Here is a 19297-nt window from a genome sequence, read left to right as displayed (position 1 = left end):
AAGGGGTCATCCATGTGTGAAATTGCAAGAGATGGGCAAAGTCCTGGGCATCCTAATAGGAACCCGAGAGGACAGCTTCCTCACACAAGGCATATGGAATGAGCCACCTGAGTGAGGCAACCATACATTTAAAAGTCATTTGGAGAGATACACACGGATAAGAACGTTTCAGAGGCATTTGGGCCAAGATGCTCGATTACTCAATGACTCTATTTGTGTTTGTTTGAAACAGCTAGCATGTAATGAACAAAACATTATTGGTTATTCTTTATTAAGGATCACGTTAACAGAGTTCCCGAACAAGATTAATATAACAGCAAATAACAAATTGCATGTTTCTAGGACAACTGTTTATTTACTGTGACCGCATCAAATAAAGTCAAACTGCAGCATTTACAAAAATCAGCAAACGATGTAGAAAGCCCCATTAAAAAGAAAAGCATTGAAATAGTTACACATCTTCCTTACTTCCAAAGCAAACCTGTAATATTAAAGTGAAGTTGGCAGAGAAAGCCACCTTCCACGAGTGCCATCAGTGTTCTTTGAAACAATATATACCCTGAAACACCATGGCCAGATTCTCTGCACAGCCCGAGTGTAATTTTGGAAAGCAGTAATTGAAGGATTAATTTTAAAATCCTAAAAAAATCACACAAGTTTTTAATAATCTTCTGTTCAGTAAAAATATTTGATCTGATTATTGTAGAAGTTTGTACATCAAGTTTATTTTCAATAAAAATGTAAATAAGCAGTAATAACTACTGATATTACTTTGATTTCTGGTATTGTTTAACAGCGATAACGTGCATTTTTTCGATCCAAATCAACCTTTTAAAATATTTAAAACTCAAGTTCGATCATGGATCTTTCCCAGGTAGCACATTAAAAAAACATTACAAGTCATGTGAAGCAATACAAAATTATGAAAGTGTAAAAGTCACAGTATAGCTCATTCAACCTCAACATATGGAGTTTATGGTCAAAGATTTGTAATTTAGATAGTTTATTTTCACCTTACATTGTACTTTGTCGGGTAATGTGCTTTGATTTACAAAATTATGTGATCTCCATTTAATCATTTAATTCAATGTATAATTTTCATGCAAAATCATTAATAGTTTAATCATGTTCTTTCATCACTTTCAAAATTATAAAAAATACATTCCCTTGTCATTCTCAGTAGAACTGTTTTTTTGCTGATTATGAAACACCTTCCATTTTCACTGTCCAGCCATTTTTTGATGGAGCAGTAAGTGGAGAAAGATGGGACAGGGAGATGAGAAGGCCTTTGGTGGGAGAAGTTGTCCATTTCAGAGGCTTTAGGATTCCCAACATTGTCACCTGGAGAGATAGCACAAGAGCATGAAACAAGAGAACAATTCATAGGATGCGTCTCAGTCTGGTGACAACTGTTTTCCTCTTGATCACCTTATCATGCAGAGTGGTGAACACAGCCAAGTCCATCATGGGCCTATCACTTCCTTCCACCCAGCCCATCTTCACGGTGCATTAGTATCAGGAAGTTGGAAGTGAAGGATTCCCGTTACCCTGGTCATTCCCTTTACTCTACCTTCTTGGAGATGACAAAGGAGCTCAAAAGCCTGAAGTACAGCTTCTTCTCTCTAACAGACTCCAGAACTAATAAACCCCTTCCAAGAGGTGCTGCCATGTACATTGTACTCATAACTTTGCCTTTTTCCATTATTGCACTTTTGTAGTTTTTGCACTACTTCAGATTGCACTACAATCTGCACCATTCTGCTCTTTTGCATTTATTTGTTGTATTTATCATCAGCATGTCTACTGTTTACTCTAAGCTTCATGCAAACTAGGATGCAAGGAAAATGCAAGGAATTTCATTGCACGAAGTGCATATTACAAATTAATCTAAATCTGAAGCCTGGCTGCAGAATTGGAATAGAGAACAAATGTGCAGGCTTTTTCGTGCTTCTGGGAGATTCAAGAACAATGCCACAGAATCAGAAAAGGTGACAGGGTAATGTCCTGGAACCTGACACAAGATGCTCTTGCATGGACCTGCGTCTGGCATGACAAACATCGTAAACATCAACATGACAAAATGAAGCTTGATGTACTGCATGGTATGACTTCAGTTGCAATAAATATTAACTCTTGTCATCAATCTAGACTTGGGGGACACGTAGTATTTGTGAGATGATTTATTGCAAGATCCTTTTCTCAAAGAGCCTTAAAATAAATTGCCAACATTATTTTTTTAAAAGGTGAGGAAACCTAAATGGGGAGAACGGTATTTAATCAATATATAGGTCAGAAGGAAATGACAGTAGGCCAAGTTTACTATGGGTCTAATTTGCACTTTATGATCATAACATTAAGTATAAATTATATAGTTATGGAAGGATAAAGATGAGTGAGAAAAGAACTATCAAAAGAGCAATATAAAAAAGACGAATTGCTGGAGAACCATTGAGATGAAGGAAGTGGAAAGTTAATTGGGGATGTTTAGTTTTTTTGTTGTATTATATTCCAGGACAAGCCAAGCATGCAACCTGAATAAAGTAGATTACTCCTGGGATATTGAAGTGTCTAGAATAAAAGATGAAGCTAGAAATTTCAGAAAGTGATGAAGGAGTAAAGAATTTCTAACTGATGACTACAAATTGTCAGCAGCAAGCAATGATTCAAGAAGGATATTGGATTGCCCACAATAGCATGAGGTGGCCTGGGTTCATGTAGGTAATTTCTGAGAGTACTATAAGTGGTACAATGACTATCGGTTTATGGTTTTGTTACCAGTGAATGGGCAGAGACATCCAAGTAGAGAAAGCATGAGGGAGCTATCAGACTAGAATATCCTTAATCATAGGGGAATATATTATAATTTCCTTCAGCAAAATAAATTGTTTTCTGATATTCAACAAAGACGTCCTAGACAGACTATTGGAGACAAAAAATAAGGAGACTCAGAATGACAAGGAACACAGCTGAAGAATTAAAATATTGTAAGTGACCTAGAAGACAAACAAGTCGCAAATGTTGGATAATTTAATAAAAAGGACCAGGAGGGGTTAAAGGAGGAAAATTATGTATACATTTGTGCTATGTTCAATCTTAGGACAACAATTACCAAACTTAAGTAATGTCAGTACAATTAGCAACTTCATGAAAACCAGGGCAAAAGCAAACAGATCTCATGATGACTGTCAATTGGAACAGATTGAAATCATTGGAGCCAACTGTGAAAGGTTGGGTAAAGGCCAAGAAGCTGGTTAGGAATTAAACAAATTCTATATACTTACACTGGTGTTTGGCGAGGTCTTTGGCGATTCCAGTTGTAGGATGTTGTCAGTGGGCCACTTTGTGAACACTCCATAAACTGAGGATCCTTTACTGGTGTACCTAGAAGGAAGAAATGAGCACAATGCAAAGGTGAGCAGTGAATTAAAACACTGCTTGTCACAGAAGGCTGTGGAGGCCAAATCAATAGATATTTTTAAGGCAGAGATAGATAGATTCTTAATTAGTACGGGTGTCAGGGGTTATGGGGTTCGGAGGGAGAGATAGATCAGCCATGATTGAATGGCAGAGTAGACATGTTTGGCCGAATGGCCTAATTCTGCTCCTATCACCTATGACCTAAGTCTTCTGTGAAACATGAGTGAAGCATAAACAGCAAGCTCACAGCATGAGAATAGTTCCATAGCTATTGTGAAGTGCCCCCCTAGCGGTCTGACCCAAGTATGGTATAAATGCGGACATGATCTGGTTCAAGTGACTGGAGGTGTAGGAAAATAACTGCAGATGCTGGTACAAATCGAAGGTATTTATTCACAAAATGCCGGAGTAACTCAGCAGGTCAGGGAGCATCTCAGGAGAGAAGGAATGGGTGACGTTTCGGATCGAGACCCTTCTTCAGACTGATGTCAGGGGGGCAGGATCCGGCGTAGGATGAAGTACAGTTGGGGCCCGTTGCAGATGTGGGTTAGTGAGGCCCGGAGCTGCGGGAGACTCAGAGCGAGGGCCTGCTGGTGCCGGCGCATCGCAGCTAGAGTACAACGCAGGGCACGAAAAGAGAATTGTTGTGAAAAGTGGCAGATAGACTGTTGGAGCCTGTAGTCCAGGTTTGGTCCGAATGGAGCGAAACGATCGCCGAGCCTGCGTTTGGTTTCGCCGATGTAAAGAAGTTGACATCTAGAGCAGCAGATACAATAGATGAGGATGGAGGAGGCGATCGTTTCACTCAACACCTTCGCTCAGTCCGCCTTAACCAACCTGATCTCCCGGTGGCTGAGCACTTCAACTCCCCCTCCCACTCCCAGTCTGACCTTTCTGTCATGGGCCTCCTCCAGTGCCATAGTGAGGCCCATCGGAAATTGGAGGAACTGCACCTCATATTTCACTTGGGCAGCTTGCAGCCCAGCGGTATGAACATTGACTTCTGCAACTTTAGATAGTTCCTGTCCCTCTCTTCCCCTCCCCCTTCCCAGTTCTCCCTCTATCTTCCTGTCTTCACCTATATCCTTCCTTTGTCCCGCCCCCCTGACATCAGTCTGAAGAAGGGTCTCGACCCGAAACATCACCCATTCCTTCTCTCCTGAGATGCTGCCTGACCTGCTAATTTACTCCAGCATTTTGTGCATAAATACCTTCCAAATAGTTCAAGCGACTGATCCATTTCATTCTTCTGTATTTGAAGCAATTCTACACCACTTCTATTATTCAGTTGGAGCCTGTTTCCATACTGTATCTTTCAATCAATCAACTCCCATTTAATAATTTTGCAACTTACCTGAACTATGCGGTAATTTACAGTGACCAATTAATTTACCAATATCTCTTTGGGACGAGGGAGGAAAGAAAGTGATCACAGAGAGAATGTGCAAACTCCACTCAAGACAGCACCCGAGGTCATGGTCAATTCCAGATCCCTGGAGCTGAGGCAGCAGTACTAACCATTGCACCATCTTGCCTCCCATCTTTAAACATGAAGTGACTGAATATAGGAATAAAGAATGGTGCAAAGTGAAAATAAATAGTTGCTACATTTAAACCTGATGGATATTACCATATTATATTTGTAGAGTTCTCTTTCTGAACTCTCCATGGTGTTGATGCATATATTGCTTCACCATTAACACGCAGCCACTGTCCCAGGCCACGCAACCTTTCCTCAAAAATAGGAGGGATGATGCCGTCTTTAGTTGGACCGATGTTGAGCAGGAAGTTGCCACCATAAGAGATGGTATCCAGTAAACTCTGCCAGAAAGAGAGAGATTTTGTAATGATCTCCAATACCACAGATCCGATTCCAATTCCAGGCCTCATAACAACAATGGACCATTATATTTTTGCACAATTTCTCAACACCATCCAAGAGAACCTACTGGATTGCTACTGTGCACATCACCACAGTTTGCTAAATAAATAGTATTTGCACATGATTAACTCGCTGTAAGCATCCACAGCATCACAAAAAATACTTTGTAAAACATTTCCCATGATTTGAAAATTCCATGCATTAATATAACTCAAAGCATCATCATTTAATGGCAGTCTTGGGGAGACTGCAACTTCATTTTCTCCATAAATATCTGTTTGAAAGACATTGATTCAATGCAAGCCAACCCACTAAAATGCACGGAATGGCTTTTCACTGTTACAGCTGGACTGAACACATTTTAGTGTCCAGATGGAATACTAATATTTCTGGCTATTTATTCGTACGCTTAACAGTTGACCACAGCATCCCTGCACTGGGATCAGAAACATCTTGCTCAAAGTCAGAGGCACATGGGTCAATTGTTATGTCCACGACTGATTGAGAAACAAGTAGGAAACTATCTGATCTCTGTGGCTTAGTTTCCATTTGTTTGCTAAGAAAGTTATCCCAGGAGGCCAATGCACTTTTGCCTGGACTCATTTTCATTCCAGTGATGTACCATATTGATTAACCTGGAGTACATACAGTGATAAGGGATGGCAGATTCATCACATCGCGCATCATCATATTTCTGCGATATCCCCATGACCATTTGTCGACTGTGGTGCACTTCTCCCATTTATGGTTCTGTAGTTTGCTGGGACTGTATTTGTCTGCGCAGTTGTAGAAGCCACCATGTTTACAAGAACAGCCAGCTCCCCAGCGGTCATTAGTTACCACAGTATCCTAGTAACAGAAATGATTATTTTTTAAACTTGTATTTAGATAACAGTTTTACAACCACACCATGTTACCAAAACACTTTACAGCACCGTTGTGGATAATGTAAGAAACATGCTAGCAGGTTATTACAAAGCAAGGTCTCAAAACAACAAGGAAACTAGTGATATTCAGTAAAGGATTATTATGGACAGGGCATAACAGGAAACACCACTTTATTACCAGTAGAATCAATATGCAGGGGACTGGAATTATTTCAATACATTTTATCTACATACCATAAAATGTGGTGGAAAGTATCCTCACGATGAAATAAAATTTAGTGGAAAAGAAAGAACAAAAAATAATGCAACTTTGTCAAGGATACCTGGAAGGTCAATAAAATTAATGCTGCAAGAAATGAAGAGAGCATAAAATGAAAAGATCCAATATGAAAACAACCAAGCTGGCCAGCACAGAGTACTTATAGACTATCAGATTAGTGTGGCTATATAAGTAATTAGATTTGATGCGAGAAGTGTGAACAAAAGTAGATAAGTCATTTTAAGAAGGCAATTCCATTAATTTAAAGCAAACTTTTAAAAACTCAAACAAAACAAAGTTGGTAAACACAACACACAACTGCTTCATCACACAAGATGCTGCGCACATTTTGAGTTGGTGTTTGTAAATGACCCAACGTGTTCAAATAAAGTGAAGTTGCTGCCCCCTCATGGAGCTTGACATGATCTACAGACACTCCCACAACTAAAAACCAATGCCTGACAACAGCATGGCTACGTTGATCAAAATGTGGGGGGAAAACACAGCTAATCAATTGTATAATAGGGAAATTGTTCAAACAGTTCAGTTCATTGTAAAGCCAACAGCTTTAAATGAAAAGCTGAAGAAGTCTGACGAAGGGTCTTGACCCAACCATTTTTTCCCTCCAGAGATGCTGCCTGTCCCGCTGCGTTGCTCCAACATTTTATGTCCATCTTCCGTGTAAACCAGCATCTGCAGTTCTTTCCCACACAGCTTTAAATGATATCTTGTTAAACACAGAAGTAAAAAAAAACACACAGGTAAATGAGCCTAATCATAAATGGGCCAATAAAGAAATTAAAAATGAGAGAACTGATCATTGTTAAATTATAATCATCGATACGGATCGTGAATATTGTTAAAATGCACCTTGACAGGACTATCATTGTAAAGCCAGGCCAGAAATCCAGTGGAATTCCAGTACGTATCTGGTGCCTCCCAGTCCCCATCTGACCAGATTATATCAGGTTTATATCTATGAACACAAAACAAAACTATTATTTCTAGACATTCATGCTGCAAAAACCTGATTCTATTTACCAAGGAATGACACTGTCTTCTTTAAAAATACTTTAAAATTAACATTGGTTCTTTTTGGAATTCAACTCTAGGGAATTACAGCATCTCAATTAGTTTGAATGCAACATTAAAAACACAAAATTCTTTCAGTAATAGTAATAGGATTACTAATATTATAAGGCTTAAAATTTAAGCAGCAGATAAATTATGTAACTAAAATTATTTTGTCTGATCACATATATTGTTGTTAAATCATATGGGGGAAATAAAAGAGAATTTGATGCTTTCACCCGTTCATGTTACACCAGAGTATATTTTTTAAGTGAAACAATATGACAGCTTTTTAGCTGTCGTGAAGTGAAATATTCCTGCTAATTTAGCATTTATTTTCCGTCCTGAGAAATTCTTAATACTCTCCTTGTCTCTGCCATGCCCTCAACCCCACAGAAGAAAACGTAATGTGCCCCACAGATGCTGCCTGACCTACTGCACATTTCCAACATTTATTTTAGATTTCCAGCATCTGCAGTTTTATTTTGATTTTCAAAAGACTCTGATCCCAGGTGCAAATTTAAAGCACCATCTAGTGGTCTCTCTGATAAAGGCATAAGACAAGAGACACTGTACACATCAAATGTGTTTATTAGTGATGAGAACATTTACAACAAAAGATTGCAAAACTATCATATGGCATTACCTTATGACCAGATCGTGCAGTTCTGGTAAAGTCTTTTCCACAACAAATTTCTGGGTCTTGAATTTGTTTTGCTTATCATACAAGTAGAGAGGGTTAAACCACTCAAAGAGAGAATGGTACACTCCATAATATAACTTCCTATTGCAAAAGAACAACAATTTTGAAATATTACATTCAGTTAGAATTTCAGCTTCTTTTACATAACCGCTATGCATGGTTAAAAATGGTCCAGAAAAAAACAGATTAGCTACAATAACAAAAGTTGTATTGGTTATAAAGATCACAGGATTAAATTTCGTGTTCCTTTGACAAAAGAAGGGTGCATCAACTGGAGAGACAATTTGCGGAACAAAGCATTTGAGAATCCATGAGTTTAGAGAACTGTGCGTCAAATTGTCTACCTAGGACTGAACTGAAACGTGAAAATAGAGACATTGTGCAGACATATATCAAGACAAATATCAAATGTTACTTCAAGATCATCAAATCAGTGAAGGAATGCATTTTAGTTAGTCTGAAACTTAATACTCTTCCAGTTCAAAGAGCTGACTGTAAGTTAATGTTATTGACTGAGCCATTCCAGGCTGCAGGAGTGCTCCTTTAGGGCCACACCTGCTTGTGAAGAATTGCAAAGGCTTTTTCAGAAAGGACCACGATCTAGCATCCTGCCTCCACCAGATACTGAAGGAGTGCATCCTGTTTCACAGCCCCTCAAACACTTGAACAGTGTTATTCAGGGAGACCACATGAGTGGCATTGGTGTTTGTACATAGAATATAAAGAAAGACATACACTGTTTATACTGTATTTCCTGTTTATGATTTTAGGAATAACGATTATTTTGGGGAAAAAATGAAGTGGACAGGCCACTTTAAAAAATGCTTAAAGGCCAGCTCATTACCCACAGCAATACAATATATAAAGAATAAAATTAAGGCTTAGTCTTTAAGAATAGAAACCTCAGCTACTCTCAGCATTTTTTGCTTTCAGGCATACTTTAGACCTTAATTAGTACAATGAATCTGCTCTATGAACGTCAAGAATGGCAAACAACGATAGCAGTATAGAATTGGACCATCATTGCCGTTGGCAGATTGTGTTTCTTCAGTTGCCGCAGGAAGTACATCCTCTGTTGGGCTTTTTGACTGTGGAGTCGATGGTGGCCCCCCATTTAAGGACCCTGGAGATGATGGTTCCAAGGAACTTTAATGACTCCACAGATGTGACTATGGTGTTGTTGATGGTGAGTGGGGGGACGGGAGGGGGATCTCTTCAAAAGTCTACAATTAGTTCCACTGTCTTGAGAGCATTGAGCTCCAGGTTGTTGCGATGGCACCAGGACGCCAGCTGTGTCACTTCCCCTCTGTAGGCAAATTCCTCCCCATCCTAGATCAGTCCAATCAGGGTAGTGTCATCCGCAAACTTGAGGAGCTTGACAGAGGAGTCTGTGGAGGTGCAGTCGTTGGTGTAGAGAGAGTAAAGGAGAGGGGACAGTACGCAGCCTTGCAGAGCTCCTAAACTGAGTGTTTGCGGGCCCGAGATGTGCTTTCCCAGTCTTACATGCTGCTTCCTGTCCGTCAGGAAGTTGATGATCCACTGACAGAGGGGCTCAGGTACAGTCAGCTGGGAGAGTTTGTAGTGTAGTAGCTCTGGCACAATGGTGTTAAAGGCAGAGCTAAAGTCCACAAAACAGAATCCTGGCAAGATCCCCTTGCAGTCTAGGTGCTGAAGGATGAAGTGCACGCCTAGATTGGCCTGGTATGCAAACTGCAGGGGGTTCAGCAGGGGGTTTGTGATGTTTTTCAGCTGGGCCAGCACGTCTTTCAAAGGTCTTCATGACTACAGAGGTAAGTGCGACAGGCCTGTAGTCATTAAGACCAGTGATCCATGTCTTTTTGGGTACAGGGACAATAGTGGAGACCTTGAAGCAGGCAGGGACAGTGCAGGTTTGCAGGGATTGGTTGACAATGTCTGTGTAGATCGGTGCCAGTTGTCCGGCACAGAGCTTGAGGGTAGAGGGGAAAACATTGTCCGGTCCTGGAGATTTCCGGCTTTTAGGGGGGGGGGGGGGAATAGGGCCAGTCTTTGCAAACTCCAGCCAGTCTCTGGGTAGGTGTGAATTGCTGCTTGGGGAGGAGTGGGTGGGGACAGATCCAGTCTTTGCAAACTGGAGTCAGTCTTGGATTACGTGTGAAGTGATGATTAGGGGTGGGGGAAGGGGGTCCCAGGGTTATGTTTCTGTTTCTCGAACCTGCAGTAAAACTCGTTCAGGTCGTTGGTCAGCTGACAAATGTCCAAGGAGCATGGGGTTTTCCTCTTGTATCTGGTGATTTCTTGCAAGCCCTTCCAAACTGAAGAAGCGTCATTAGCTGAGAACTTGCTCCTCAGCGTACCTTTCCTTGGCAGCTCTGATTCCTCTTCTCAGCTTGTACTTGGCCTGCCTGTAGAGGTCTGTATCATGGTCATATCTATTGGGTTATCAATCATTATTGCATTAAAATGTAAAGTGGATAGATTGGAGAAGCTGGAGCTGTTCTTGAAAAAGAAGAGGTTGTGATTGAATCTAAAGGATGTATTTAAAAATGATGAAAGATGTTTATTTTAGTTTAGTTTGATATTATTCTCATGTGTATCAAGATACAGTTTTGTTGCGTGCTATCCAGTCAAAGACAAGATTTTACATGTTCATAATCAACCTGTCCACAGCATTCAAATAAAAGGTAAAGTTTGATTAAAGATAGTTCAAAGGTTTCCAATGAGATAGATCGGAGGTCAGGACCGCACTCTAGCAGGTGAGAATTGATAGAAATAAAGATTCTCGTAGGCAGAAGGATCAGGAAATGGGGAGGCAATAATAAAGGCTATTGGCAAAACAACCAAACAGGCGAGTGATTAGGATTTGGAATATACTGCCGAAGGTAGCAGTGGAAACAGATTCTGTATAATTATTATGGGCGTTGTCTGTATAGACCAGGGCAATTATAAATACAATGAACCTTCCCCAAATACATAATATTAAATACAGACCGTTTACGAACAGCAGCTGCCAGATCACCCACTAGATCTCGATGCGGTCCTGTGTCAATGGAGTTCCAGTTCCAGGACACTGGCGATCCCCAGTTTGTGAACCCTTCATGGTGTTTCGTTGTCAGCACCACATATCTGAAAATATAAACCACAGGAAAACAATTAGTCATTAACAACCAAGGCCAAAAGGCAAGTAAGCCTTAGATATATCTGCAAGTCAGCTTTATTTAAGCTAAAATACAGACCAATGCTTGCAGTTCGAGTTATATGCTTGGCAAGAGTTTATAAATTTGAGTGAAATGTGTGAACATTTAACGTGCTTTTAATTTAGATGTACTGTAAAGGTTACCTATTCACAAGTTTTTTCAGGTAGAAAGAAATATGTTTTCTGCAACAAATTTGCAACAGGCATGTGATTAACAAAAATAATGCATTTTCAGAGGTTACTTAGGTTACTATTCAAAATTTACAAACAGTAGAGGAAAAGCAGACTTTACTCAGATGCACTCACCAGGAAAAGCCAGTCATCACATCCTAAACACTGCAAACAATCACAATCAAACTTTATTAGCCAAGTATGTTTTGAAACATACGAGGAACTTCATTTGCCATACAGTCATAACAGTAAAAAGCAACAGGACACATAAAATACATTTTAACATGAACACCCACCACAGTGACTCTTCCACATTCCTCACTGTGATGGAAGGTGAAAAACAATCACCCAAGACTTCCACACGTCTGAAAAAGGATCCCGACCTGAAACAATGCATATCCATTTGCTCCACAGATGCTGCCTGACCCGCTGAGTTTCTCCAGCATTTTGTGTTTTGCTCAAGATTCCAGCATCTGCACTTCCTTGTGTGACCACTTGCACTAGCTCTGCCATTCCACCCCACTGCTCCTTCCTTCTCTTTCTCAGAGGAATGTGTTGAGATAAATTATCGGCAGTGCCAAGTTCAACATGTTCTGACAGAAAGGATACAAAGTGCTGGAGTAAGGTAGGTGGGTCAGGCAGCGTCGTTGGAGAATAAGGATAGTGACGTTTCGGGTTAAGACGCTTCTTCAGACTGTTGCGGGGGAGGGGTGGGGAGGAAAAAGCTAGAAGAGGGGAGAGGCAGGACAAAGCAGCGCAGGTAATAGATGGACGAGCAAGGAGCGGGGTATGGTAGATGGTTGGAACACAGGTCAGATATAAGAGTTGGAAATTGCAAAGCTAGAGGGAGGAAAGTCATAAGGGGGGTGGGATAAATAGGTAGGAGCATAGGTGGGGCACATGGGGGAAGAGAGGGGGAGCGGAAGAGAGGGGGAGGGGAAGGGTGGGGGAGGGGAAGGGAAGGGGAAAGGAGGGGGAGGGGAAGGGAGAGGGAGGAGGGGAGAGGGAGGGGGAGGAGAAGGGAGGGGGAGGGGAGGGGAAGGGAGAGGGGAAGGGGGGGAAGGGAGAGGGAGGGGAAGGGAGGGGAGGGGGAGGGGAAGGGAAGGGGGGAGGAGGGGAGGGGGAGGAGGGGAGAGGGGATGGGGAAGGGGAAGGGGGGGAGGGGAAGAGGGGAAGGGAGGGGAAGAGGGGAAGGGAAGGGGAAGGAGGGGAGGGGGAAGGAGGGGAGGGGAAGGAGGAGGGGGGGAAGGAGGAGGAGGGGAGGGGGAAGGAGGGGAGGGGGAAGGAGGGGAGGGGGAAGGAGGGGAGGGGGAAGGAGGGGAGGGGGAAGGAGGGGAGGGGGAAGGAGGGGAGGGGGAAGGAGGGGAGGGGGAAGGAGGGGAGGGGGAAGGAGGGGAGGGGGAAGGAGGGGAGGGGGAAGGAGGGGAGGGGGAAGGAGGGGAGGGGGAAGGAGGGGAGGGGGAAGGAGGGGAGGGGGAAGGAGGGGAGGGGGAAATGTTTTGTGGGGAACCTCTTCATGGATAGCACGCTAAACAAAGCTTTTTGTACCCATGGACACGTGACAATATTAAAACTAAACAGGGAAAGGCGCAGGAAGGAACTGCAGATGCTAGTTTACACCGAAGATAGACACAAAATGCTGGAGTGACTCCGCGGGACAGGCAACATCTGTAGATATGTGCTAACGTCTGCTTTGGTTCAACACATCCTTGTTTCAACACTACCGTGGGCGATTTCAGCAGCTGATGCTGGCGGATGTCATATGACCGGTCACATGAGGAAGAGCTCACGTGAAAAAGTTCGGGTTGATTATTCAAATTCAGCAATAAATGTAACATTGGTGGCTTTGCCCAGACCGGACAAAAACACATCTCTAGTCAAAGATAGACACAAAAAGCTGGAGTAACAGGCAGCATCTAGACTCTAGTGAGGAGTGGGTGACGATTCGGGTCGAGACCCTTTTTCACACTGACATCTCTAGTCTCCCGTCTTTTTTTTTTTTATCAATAAAGATATTTTTACACCAAATCTTTCTCGACACTGGCTGCTGACACATTTGCTCGGCTCTGGCTGCGCTTTTCACGAACCTGGCTCCGGAATCCTCGAACAGTTCCGCCCATTGATCCGGGTCGAAAAAGGTGGCGGTGAATTCAGGAGCGAACTCGCTGTATTCGAACCCCGGTGGGTAGTTCTGTTCCATAAACGCCACATAGCTAAATGCCTTCCTTCCCTTCCAGTTCCACCAGAACCACTCGCTGCCGAAGCTGGGCACGGAAAACACTCCCCAGTGGATGAAAATCCCAAACTTGCTCTCATCGTACCAGCGGGGTAAAGGCCTGCTGTCAATACTCTTCCAGTTCGGTTGGTAAGGGCGATCACAAAGAGCCCTGGAACATAAATACCCGGTAAGGCAAATGAAACTCAAGAAACTCTTGCACCCCATGATCTGCATCCTTTGTCAACAGAACAGGAACTGATCGCTCCTGTTACGTCCAAGGATACTAGAGGAGCAGCATGAACCACTCCGTCGATACCGCCTACACTGAAGTGCAGTACGCAAAGTAGCGTAACGCCCGCCATTTTAGTAAGCAAAACCCGCCGTTCTCTCTGCCTCTCGCAGTGTAATTAGTGTTTTGGGGGAAGAGTATGTGTGATGATACCCTAAAAATGCAGAATATATCTCATCTCTCAATTCATATATTTTTGTTATTTTTCTTTTAAAATGTTTCTGCCTACTAAAATGGCGCCATGACATACGACGGGTCGAGTGGTCTATCTTGCTCTGCTCTGACTATTATCTTTGGTTACTCAGCAGGTCAGGCAGCATCTCAGGAGAGAAGGAATGGGTGACGTTACCCGAAACGTCACCCATTCCTTCTCTCCTGAGATGCTGCCTGACCTGCTGAGTAACTCCAGCATTTTGTGAATAAATACCTTCGATTTGTACCAGCATCTGCAGTTATTTTCTTATATTATCTTTGGTTACGTCACTTCAAGCACAGACTTTCAACCAAAAATAGAGCAGATGCAGCAAGCAATACAGAATCAAAGAACAGCAGATGATGGTTTACCCAGGAAAGACACAAAGTGCTGGAGTAAGTAACTCAGCGGGTCAGACCGCAACTCTGGGGAACATGGATAGATTACGTTTCATAGAAACATAGAACATAGAAAATAGGTGCAGGAGTAGGCCATTCGGCCATTCAATATGATCATGGCTAATCATCCAGCTCAGTAGCCTGTACCTGCCTTCTCTCCATACCCCCTGATCCCTTTAGCAAAAAGGGCCACATCTAACTCCCTCTTAAATATAACCAATGAACTGGCCTCAACTACCTTCTGTGGCAGAGAATTCCACAGACTCACCACTCTCTGTGTGAAGAAATGTTTTCTCATCTCGGTCCTAAAAGACTTCCCCCTTATCCTTAAGCTGTGACCCCTGGTTCTGGACTCCCCCAACATCAGGAACAATCTTCCCGCATCTAGCCTCTCCAACCCCTTAAGAATTTTATATGTTTCTATAAGATCCCCCCTCAGTCTTCTAAATTCCAGCGAGTACAAGCCCAGTCTATCCAGTCTTTCCTCATATGCAAGTCCTGCCATCCCAGGGATTAATCTGGTGAACCTTCTCTGTACTCCCTCTAAGGCAAGAACGTCTTTCCTCAGGTTAGGAGACCAAAACTGCACACAATACTCCAGGTGCGGTCTCACCAAGGCCCTGTACAACTGCAGCAGAACCTCCCTGCTCCTAAACTCAAATCCTCTTGCTATGAATGCCAACATACCATTCGCTTTCTTCACTGCCTGCTGCACCTGCATGCTTGCTTTCAATGACTGGTGCACCATGACACCCAGGTCACGTTGCATCTCCCCTTCTCCCAATCGGTCACCATTCAGGTAATACTCTGCTTTCCTGTTCTTGCCGCCAAAGTGGATAACCTCACATTTATCCACATTATATTGCATCTGCCATGCATTTGCCCACTCGCCTAATCTATCCAAGTCACTCTGCAGCCTCTTAGCATCCTCCTCGCAGCTAACACTGCCACCCAGCTTCGTGTCATCCGCAAACTTAGAGATGTTGCATTCAATTCCCTCGTCCAAATCATTAATATACACTGTAAATAACTGGGGTCCCAGCACTGAGCCTTGCGGTACCCCACTAGTCACTGCCTGCCATTCCGAAAAGGACCCGTTTATTCCTACTCTTTGCTTCCTGTCCGCCAACCAATTTTCTATCCACCTCAAAACTGAACCCTCAATACCGTGTGCTTTAAGTTTGTACACCAATCTCCTATGTGGGACCTTGTCGAAGGCCTTCTGAAAGTCCAGATATAACACATCGACTGGTTCTCCCTTATCCACTCTACTAGTTGCATCCTCGAAAAATTCTATAAGATTCGTCAGACATGATTTGCCTTTGGTAAATCCATGCTGACTTTGTCCGATGATTTCACCACTTTCCAAATGTGATGCTATCACATCTTTAATAACTGACTAGCATTTTCCCCACTACCGATGTTAGGCTAACTGGTCTATAATTCCCCGTTTTCTCTCTCCCTCCCTTTTTAAAAAGTGGGGTTACATTAGCTACCCTCCAGTCCTCAGGAACTACTCCAGAATCTAAAGAGTTTTGAAAAATTATCACTAATGCATCCACTATTTCTGAGGCTACTTCCTTAAGCACTCTGGGATGCAGCCTATCTGGCCCTGGGGATTTATTTGCCTTTAATCCATTTAATTTACCTAACACCACTTCCCGACTAACCTGGATTTCCCTCAGTTCCTCCATTTCATTAGACCCCCGGTCCTCCGCTATTTCCGGCAGACGGTTTATGTCTTCCTTAGTGAAGACAGAACCAAAGTATTTGTTCAATTGGTCTGCCATCTCCTTGTTCCCTATGATCAATTCACCTGTTTCCGACTGCAAGGGACCTACATTTGCCTTAACTAATCTTTTTCTCTTGACATATCTATAAAAGCTTTTGCAGTCTGTTTTTATGTTCCTTGCCAGTTCTCCCTCATAATCTATTTCCCCTTTCCTAATTAAGCCCTTTGTCCTCCTCTGCTGGACTCTGAATTTCTCCCAGTCCTCTGGTATGCTACTTTTTCTGACTAATCTGTATGCTTCATCTTTTGTTTTAATACTATCCTTGATTTCCCTTGTTAGCCACGGATGCACTACCTTTCCTGGTTTGTTCTTTTTCCAAACTGGGATGAACACTTGTTGTAGTTCATCCATGCGACCTTTAAATGCCTTCCATTGCATGTCCACCGTCAACCCTTTCAGCATCAATCGCCAGTCTATCTTGGACAATTCACGCCTTATACCCTCAAAGTTACCTTTCTTTAAGTTCAGAACACTTGTTTCTGTATCGACTTTGTCACTCTCCATCCTAATGAAGAACTCTACCATATTATGATCACTCTTGCCCAAGGGGCCTCGCACAACAAGACTGCTAACTAACCCTTCCTCATTACTCAATACCCAGTCTAGAATGGCCTGTTCTCTCGTTGGTTCCTCGACATGTTGGTTTAGAAAACCATCTCTCAAACATTCCAAGAAATCCTCTTCCTCAGCACCCCTGCCAGTTTGGTTCACCCAATCTATATGTAGATTGAAGTCACCCATTATAACTGCTGCACCTTTAGTGCATGCATTTCTAATTTCCTGCTTGATGCCATCCCCAACCTCACTACTGCTGTTAGGTGGCCTGTACACAACTCCCACTAGCGTTTTCTGCCCCTTGGTGTTTCATAGCTCTACCCATATCGATTCCACTTCCTCCAAGCTAATGTCCTTCCTTTCCACTGCTTTAATCTCCTCTCTAACCAGTAACGCTACCCCACCTCCTTTTCCTTTCTGTCTATCCCGTCTGAATATAGAATATCCCTGGATGTTGAGCTCCCAGCCTTGATCACCCTGGAGCCATGTCTCCGTAATCCCAACTATATCATAATCATTAATAACTATCTCCACATTTAATTCATCCACCTTATTACGTATACTCCTTGCATTGAGACATAAAGCCTTCAGGCTTGTTTTTACAACTCTCTTACCCCTTATACAATTATGTTGAAAAATGGCCCGTTTTGATTTTTGTCCTGGATTTGTCTGCCTACCACTTTTACTTTTCACCTTGCTACCTGTTGCTTCTACCCTCATTTTACACCCCTCTGTCTCTCTGCTCCTGCTCCCATCCCCCTGCCACATTAGTTTAAATCCTCCCCGACAGCACTAGCAAACACTCCCCCTAGGACATTGGTTCCATTCCAGCTTAGGTGCAGACCGTCCTGTTTGTACTGGTCCCACCTCTCCCAGAACTGGTTCCAATGTCCTAAAAATTTGAATCCCTCCCCCTTGCACCATTTTTCAAGCCACGTATTCATCGTTTCTGGTCGGGATCCTTCTTCAGATTAGCATACAATTCAATTAATTGTAAATAATCCCGGTTTATAATAAAGGGATTGCACGGCAGACGAGGTCCCGTACTGTTGCCATGCAACGCCTTTCGGGGGGGCAAGCTTTGTACTGTAGGCAATCACTATGGCTGACATATCAACATATGACAGAATATAAATTGTGGATGCAAATAATTATAATCAAAAATACAGAACCCACTCCAAACTTCATTTTCAAATATGAAAATCATAAATAAACCGAGGTCAATTGGTGGCTTATGTTAGAAGCACAATATAGTATTGACTGTGTGTTATACACCACTAGCACAGCTAGGTTCTATTGAAGCCAATGGACCAGAATTTGCAGTCAACGGCAATGCTTTATATCCTTCGTGACTTGGAGAAAATCCAACAATAGATCATAGCAGGTTTTAAGTGATATCAATTCAAGGGTTCAGTAACCTTAATGTTATTAAGATGTATGATATTAAAGAACATTCACCAGACAAGAATTCAGACCATCTTACAAATCATCCACCCATTTCCCCATGGGCACCTCCTGGCTAAACAGTGAAAGAATCTGCAGTTTCCACAAAAGCCTCATCAGTCATCCCTGAACAGGTCTTCCTCAATTTCAGGAGGCATGCGAAGACGCAGCAGCAATTATGGTACTTAATGCCGTTTAAAAACTTGCTTATACTTCATTTAATTACGTTTTAGATTTTCTGGATTTAAAAAAACAGGATTAGTACATATCGTAAATCCACATCAAATTCAAATGATTGCAGTGCAGAAGGCTGCAAACTACACCGCTGAGGTAGGTCTACTGCATCAGAGCAAATTCAGGATTTCCTCAAGGTATGTGTGTGTGTGTGAGAATAATGCATTCAAAGGAGCAGAGTGTCACCATAGGTCTTCAGAAGTAAATGGATTTCTGTGCGAGGATAAATGTTAGATGCAGATTTCTTCTAATGTTTGAATTTACATAGCAATGTACGACACTGTTCGTGTCTGAGTAGGTTGTGGAGCTGGTTTAGTGAGCAGATCTGTCCTTTATGTTATTTTTCAACACTCTCGGAATATAATTTATTTTCTTCTGAACAGTGTAAAATAAAAAGGCTTATTTTAAAATAATTGCATTGATCAAAGTTTTAACTTCGCAGCTCTGATCAGTCAGGCATATCCCTCCATGAAATATTGAAAAAGAACAAACCCTAGCCTCTATCACTAGCTCTGTACCCCTGCCACTGAGTCCATCCCATTGCCTGGTCACTTTCTGAAGCAAAGTAATACAGCAACTTGGAAGTACCAGGCAGCTCTCAATATGCTC

General features: G+C 42.5%; 1 protein-coding gene across 1 annotated transcript; it reads right to left on the bottom strand.

The window, feature by feature from the left end:
* Positions 1–266: 266 nt before the first annotated feature.
* LOC144606776 (tissue alpha-L-fucosidase-like) lies at positions 267–14107 on the bottom strand. The gene is made up of 8 exons (XM_078423132.1): positions 13653–14107; positions 11190–11324; positions 8163–8300; positions 7316–7421; positions 5948–6148; positions 5048–5238; positions 3282–3381; positions 267–1341 (listed from the first exon to the last, which is right to left on the bottom strand). The coding sequence occupies exons 1-8, from the start codon at positions 14015–14017 to the stop codon at positions 1201–1203; spliced, it is 1377 nt and encodes a 458-aa protein (XP_078279258.1). The 5' UTR covers positions 14018–14107; the 3' UTR covers positions 267–1200.
* Positions 14108–19297: the final 5190 nt, after the last annotated feature.

This window comes from Rhinoraja longicauda, chromosome 27 (genome assembly GCF_053455715.1).
Source record: "Rhinoraja longicauda isolate Sanriku21f chromosome 27, sRhiLon1.1, whole genome shotgun sequence".
Classification (NCBI taxonomy): Eukaryota; Metazoa; Chordata; class Chondrichthyes; order Rajiformes; family Arhynchobatidae; genus Rhinoraja; species Rhinoraja longicauda.
The sequence above is the reverse complement of the archived record's forward strand: the minus strand, read 5'-3'. Positions and strand labels throughout refer to the sequence as shown.